Here is a 7216-nt window from a genome sequence, read left to right as displayed (position 1 = left end):
AGTCAGAACATTGGCATGCCTTTGGCTTCATTCTTAGGGTGATCTATCTTGTCTGCATTAAGTCCTCTGACCATTTTCCTAATAAGCAAATATCTTTGCACAGCTCAGTAAACATCGATGTTACATTCTTTCCCATGTTTTTAATCAACTCTGCAGGTATTTCATCTATTCCAGCCGCATTTCAATTTTTATCTCATTTATTGCTGCTCTTATCTGTCATGAAGCTATTAATGTATATAATATTTTGGAAAGTATTTTTCTTTTAAAATAGATGTTTAGTCTGTGAGTGTGTCTTAATTAGATCAAAGTCAGCCCGTCTGGTGCTTTGATATGTACTAGTTTGAGATATAAACAGAGAGGTAGGGTGTATTTGCATTTTTTGAATAGAGCATTCAAGAAGTGGGGTGAAAACTTGACGCCTATCTAGCAGCTACCAAGCAATATGTTTATATTGCTAATAAAATTGGTACTATGAAAGGAGTTTCATTGTTAAAAGGTGAAGTTCAAAGAGGCTGGTGAGGCCATGAGAATTTGAATTCAATCAGTGGTGGTGGGTATAACTTCAGCAGTTTTCAGGTGTGCAGAGCAGAGGCAACATGAGATCAAAAGGCAGCTGCAAGCCTCCAACTGGCTCCACAGGTTTTGAATTTGTAAGGTGAAAATGCTTTGCTTGGTGTTTGTTTAAGTCGATGGGCTTCTGTTGTCTTAATGGAGATTAGTTTGGGAATTTGTTAAAAGTTATGATAGTAGTAATTTGTAGCCATGTGTATATATTTTAACCTGCATAAATTAATAAAATGTTTCATTTAGTTTAATGTAAAATCTCGAGAACTGGTGGTCTGACTCTTGAATTTAGAGTCGCATCTCAAACAGAACACTTAAATTTATAGGTTATAACAGTTGTTTAAAGTTTCCCTCTGGGATTTTTTAAATAGCTCTGCTTTACCAACTGCATCGGTCATAGTATTATCTCACTCTCTAGCATTTCTGGTCCAATGAATTCGATGTCAATATTACTCTCTTCTTCTAGCTCAATCATTTCAAGTTTTTCATTTTTTGCATATAATTCTTCAATATGCTCCTTCCATATTTTCCTTATTTCATCAGGATTTATTAATCAAACATTTTCCTTATTCTCTATTGCTGTTGTTTTCCGTCCTTTATGCAGAGAGCCACCAATCTCCTTTGCTTTTGCATATATAAGGTCTACCTTTCCTAGCTGATCCAATTTCACAAGTATCTCACGCTGCTCTTTAACCATTGTTCTCATACATTTTCTGTTCCTCTTCTTAACTCAAGTGTCTGTATTTCAGCTTTACTTCTTCGATATTGATATTCTTCCATTTTCTCCTTTCTTACATCTTTTGCAACATTGCAGTCATAACCCATGGTTACTTGATCCTTTTTCCTCTGAAAACTTTTTGCCCGTCTTTCCTTGACAAATTCTTTAACCTGTTTCCATTGCTCATTCCATGTCGGTGGTAATTTTTCCAGCTATTGCTTCATTTACTTCATTTACAAATTCTTCATTTACATCTTTCCGTCTCAGTAGGCTCCACTGTTTACTGTGCATTCCACCTTGGAGCTTCTTCAGTTGGAAATCTGTTCCCATTTTCACAAGACTATGACCTGAGTCTGCGTCGTCTCCCAGCTGAGCTTTCAAGTTCTTAACACTATTCCTGTATCTTTGTCTCGCCGTTAGGTAGCCCATTGAAATCTTCCTGCATTGCCAAACATTTTCCATGTATATCTTCTTTTATGATGGCTAAACTGTTATCATGGATCCTGTTCTTCTGCAAAAATCAACCAGTTTTTGACCTCACTTGTTTCCTTTTCCAACTCTATATGATCCCACTTCTTTGTTGTAGACCGTTCCTCTCTCCCATAATGATCACATAGCTCTTCCCACTCTCCTGTTCGATTAGTTTTTCAGTCCTATCATATGCTTCATCAACTTCCTTATCTGAACGTTTGCTTGTGGGCATATATATTTGAATGATATTAATGCCCACTGGTTGCCCCTTTAGTTTCACTACCATCACCATTTCACTTCATTCATACATTCAGCAGCTTCCTTGTTGAGCGTTATTGTTACTCTCTGTTCTTTTTCTTCTCCTCCTAAGTTTATCATTCTCATTTCATCATTCATGAAGTCATCTTCTCCTGTCCACCGTACTTCAGATAACCCTAGGATGTTTAATTTCTCCTTTTCCATTTCTTGCTTTAGGTTCTTTAGCTTTCCTTTCCTTTTCGTTGCTCGTACATTCCACGCTCCTATTCTTTTGATACCACCAAGCTTGTATATACAAGGATTTCACTGGATGGATACCTCCCTCCCTTGCCAAGCACAGCATCACCTGTCCTTTGATAGGGGTTCATGTTTAGGCTGTTGTGTTTATTTGTGCTGATGCCATCCTGAGCCGTTCTCTTGGCTATTTTCAGTGGTGGTTTGCCATTGCCTTCCACAGTGCTTTCAACAACTCCTCTGTGCTGTTGCCAAAAGACCGCCTATTTCTACCTCCAAAACATTGCCCCCTTTCTGTCCCTGCCTCAGCTCTTCTGCTGCTGAAACCCTCGTCCATGCCTTTGTTACCCCCAGGCTTGACTATTCCAATGTGCTCCTGGCTTGCATCCCAAATTCTACTCTTGAATGCCCTCCTTAAACCTCTCCACCTCTCTACCTCTCTTTCCTCATTTAAGATACTCCTTGACCAAGCTTTTGGTCCTAATATCTCGTTATGTGGCTCAGTGTCACACTTTGTTTTATAATGCCTCTGTGAAATGGCTTGGGATGTTTTATTACATTACAAGCACCAAATAAATACAAGGTTGTTATTGAATAAGACAGTGAGAGAGGATGGGGAAAGTACACACCATGATAAGAGCTTTTTTGTTGAACTTTTCTTTAGTTTAAGATAAAAATAGAAACTGCTGGAAATAGTCAGCAGGCCTGGAGAGAGAAACAGAGTTAATGGGCTGAATTTTCCCAGCCCCTGGATGGCAGACTTGGAGGTGGAGGAGCTTGATGGTAAATAGCAGTTAGCCCTTTCGGGATGACACCCCGACGCACTCCCGCCATCAGGGAACTCTCCCAGGGTGGGCAGGAGAGCGGATCGGCTGTCAGCTTAGTGGAGGTGGGTCCCCTACAACAGTCCAGGGAGCCTTCAGAGCCAGAGGCTCCATCCAACAAAGAGGTTTCCCCTCCATTTTACAGGACCTTCCACCTTCCCACTCTGAAATAATTAGCTATATTTAGACCTTCATGGGCACCTCCATTTTGAGGTGTCCTCAAGGTCTTCTCCTGCCTCAGCAGCCAATCCCTCTGATTGGGCTAGCAGCATTGGGAAACCGCCTGCCTTTAATAGGGGAGTGAGCTTGGAGGTGGCTAATTAGGAAGTGGCCACGGTCTTGGAAAAGCTTGTCATAAGTAAGCATTCTTCCGCAGCTGAGACCGTTCACCAGCAGCTTCATTGATATGCTTGGAGGCTTGTTTGTCAGTGGGTGTAGATCATGTCTGGAGGGAAAGGTGGTAAGGGGCTGGGCAAAGAGGGAGCCAAGCGGCACCGTAAAGTCCTTCGCGATAATACCCAGGGTATCATGAAGCCGGCCATCCGGCGCCTGGCCCGCCATGGGGGCGTCAAGCGCATCTCCGGTCTCATATACGAAGAGGTTCATGGAGTCCTGAAAGTTTTCTTGGAAAATGTTATCAGGGACTCGGTCACCTACACTGAGCACGCCAAGCGCAAGACGGTGACGGCCATGGATGTGGTGTACGCACTAAAGTGCCAAGGGTGGACCCTGTATGGCTTCGGTGGTTGAAGATAGTTTCCAAAAGATAGATATGCTTGGAGTCAGGGCTCTGAAGCTTTTCAGCCCACTCAAGCAACGTAAAAGCATGAAAGTGCCACCAAATGCTCCAAACCTTTTAGCCTCTCGGGCGCAGACTGCAAATTAATGTACGTTTTAGGGGGCAGCAGAAAAGTTGGCTGCTTGGGCAAGTTGTAGAATCCCCTTGCAAAAGGTGGCCATGGAGCAGTCACTAGTGGAGGCGCTCACAGCCCCTTCCAATGTCTTTATTAAGGTTTGGACCAGTATCCCTCATGGTTCAAGCTAACAGTGCAGCCTTGCAGTGCGGTTTAGGAGAATGCCTGCACCTGAGCTGAGAGCACAGCATGCAGCCCAGTGGGTAAAGCTGCTGCCAATCGGTCAAGTGGAGTGGGGCGGAGGTGGGTGGGGTTTGAGACAACCAATGAGCGCACTACACACTGGCCATCCAAGTGGTGGCCAGAACTCTCCGGCATGCATAAGGAAGCCTTCAGACTTAACCAAGAGAGGTCCTTAGGACACATATGCTAACCCACGCATCTCTCTCTTTGATCCTGTTTGATCCAGTAGAGCTGGGCTTTACTTGTCCCACCCCCCCCATTAAACCAGTTTATGTTTCACCTCTCTTCTATTTTTACTTAGTTCTGTTGAAGGGTCATTTGGACTCGAAACGTTAACTGTGTTCCTCTCCGCAGATGCTGCCAGACCTGCTGAGTTTTTCCAGGTATTTTTGTTTTTGTTTTGGATTTCCAGCATCCGCAGTTTTTTGCTTTTATCAGGATCATGGAGCCTGGTGATTTAACAGTATGCCTCATGACTTACAGGGAGCAGAGAAGAAGAAGAAGAGAGCAGCAGGGGCACCTGGCGGGGCAAAGGGAGGGGCACCTCCCTCATGGTGAAGGGGCAGCAGGGCCTGCTGCACACGCAGCTGTTACTCAAAGGCACCTCGCTAGACCCAGGGTCTAATAACAGCGCTTGTCATTCCTGCAGATGACCGAGAACCAGTGTCACTGAAGACTGCACATGTCTAGGGAACTGGTCATATGCCACCTGCTGCAGGATTTGATGCCATAGGGACATGAAGGGCATCCACTGCCAGTGGCCATGAAGGTGACCGTGGTGCTCAATTTTTATGCAACTGGCTCCTTCCAGGGCTCCACAGATGACCTGTGTGTGATCTCGTAAGACTTCAGTCACAAGTGTCTCCAGGAGGTCACAGGTGTCATCTTCACGAAGGCACAGAAATTTGTGCATTTCACCCAGGATCAGGAAAGCCAGGAAGCAAGAGCGCTAGGATTTTCACAGATCCCTGGTTTTCCACAGGTGCAGGGTGCCATCAACTGCACTCACGTGGCGCTTAGATCTCCATGGCAACCAGCAGTCAACTACATCAACTGCAAGGGTTTCCACTTGCTGATTATTCAGCTGGTCAGCAACCCAACACAAATGTATCTTATAGGTCTGCACACAATTCCCAGGGAGCGTCCACGACTCCTACATCCTTAGCAGCTCTCAGGTCCCTGACATCTTCCAGGGTCCACAGAGGGTTGGCTCCTCCAGGACAAGGGCTATACCATGGAGGACGTGGTTGATGATGCCCATGCAGTGGCCTCAGACTGCAGCAGAGCGATGGTATAACGAGGCTCATGCCAGGACCCGGACTTTGGTGGAGCAAACGATAGGCATCTTGAAAATGAGGTTCCGGTGCCTCGACAGGTCCAGTGGAGCCCTGCAATACAGTCCCCAGAGGGTGGGAACCTGATTAGGCAGACACAAGAGAGGGAAACAAAGATAGGGATGAAGGATAAAAAAGTAGAAAGCAAAAGCGGAAGGCAGAGGACATAAGGACTAGCAGCAAATAGCCATGGTACAAAAAAAGATGTGTAAAAATGTTAAAAAGACAAATGTATCTGAATGCACAGGGCATTTGCAATAAGGTAGGTGAAGTAAGAGCACAGATAGATATAAACAGGTACGATATGATCGCGATTAGGGAGACATGGCTGCAGGGTGACCAAGGCTGGAAACTGAATATCCAAGGGTACTTGATATTTAGGACGGACAGGCAAAAAGAAAAAGGAGGTGGCGCTGTTAGTTAAGGATGAAATGAGTGTGATAGTGAAAGAGGATATTGGCTCAGAAAATCTAGATGTAAAATCAGTCTGGGTGGAGCTAAGAAGCAAGGGCGGAAAACATTAGTGGGAGTTGTCTGTAGGCCTCCAAACAGTGGTGGTAAGGCAAGGGATAGCGTTATACAAGAAATTAGAATTGCATGTAACAAGGGTGCTACAGTAATCATGGATGACTTTAATCTACATATAGACTGGGCAAACCAAGTTAGTAATAATACTATGGCGAATGAATTCCTGGATTGTATACAAGATGGTTTTTCAGACCAGTATGTTGAGGAACCGACTAGGGAACAGGCTATCCTAGATTTTGTATTGTGCAATGTGAAGGGTTTAATTAATAATCTAGTTGTGCAGAGTCCTTTAGGAAACAGTGACCATAACATCATAGAATTCTTCATTAGGATGGAAAGTGAAGTAGTCCGATCTGAAACTAGGGTCCTAAATCTCAACATAGGAAACTATGAAGGTATGAGGTGTGAGTTGGCTAAGATAGATTGGGGAACTTCATTAAAAGGTGGATAGACAATGGCTAATATTTAAGGAACAAATGAATGCATTGCAAAATTTATACATCCCTTTCGGGCACAAAAACGCAACAGGAAAAGTGGCCCAACTATGGCTAACAAAAGAAATTAAGGGTAGTGTTAGATCAAAAGAGGAGTTATATAATGTTACTAGAAAAAAGTAGCAAGCCTGAGAATTGGGTGTAGTTTAGAATTCAGCAAAGGAGGGCCAAGAGATTGCTTAAGAGGGGAAAAATGGAGTATGAGAGTAAACTTGCAAGGAATATAAAAGAGGGCTGTAAAAGCTTCTTTAAGAATGTAAAAAGAAAAAGATTATTGAAGAAAAATGTAGTTCCCTTACTGTCTGAAACAGGAGAATTTATAACAGAGAACAAGGAAATGGGAGAGCAATTAAACAACTACTTTAGTTCTGTCTTCATGGAGGAAGACACAAATAACTTCCCAGAAATGCTGGGGAACCAAAGGTCTAGTGAGAAGGAAGAATTGAAGGAAATTATTATTTGTAAAACAACAATGCTGGAGAAATTAACAGAACTGAAAATTGATAAATCCCCAGGGACTGATAATCTACGTCCGAGGATACTTAGCCACTTTATTAGGAAAAAAAGAATGGCAGAGTATTATTTAAATCGTGATAGATTGGGAAATGTTGATGTACAAAGGGGCCTGGGTGTCCTCGTACACCGGTCACTAAAAGCAAGCATGCAGGTGCAGCAAGCTGTTGAGAAGGCGAAT

General features: G+C 43.5%; 1 protein-coding gene across 1 annotated transcript; it reads left to right on the top strand.

Annotated features, from left to right (window-relative positions):
* Nucleotides 1-3510: 3510 nt before the first annotated feature.
* Nucleotides 3511-3819, top strand: LOC144691418 (histone H4-like). Its single transcript, XM_078559491.1, has one exon. It carries the CDS (start codon nt 3511-3513, stop codon nt 3817-3819), a length of 309 nt encoding a protein of 102 aa, XP_078415617.1.
* Nucleotides 3820-7216: the final 3397 nt, after the last annotated feature.

Source organism: Cetorhinus maximus, chromosome 2, assembly GCF_964194155.1.
Source record: "Cetorhinus maximus chromosome 2, sCetMax3.hap1.1, whole genome shotgun sequence".
In the NCBI taxonomy this organism is placed as follows: domain Eukaryota; kingdom Metazoa; phylum Chordata; class Chondrichthyes; order Lamniformes; family Cetorhinidae; genus Cetorhinus; species Cetorhinus maximus.
This window is presented reverse-complemented; position numbering and strand designations above follow the sequence as displayed.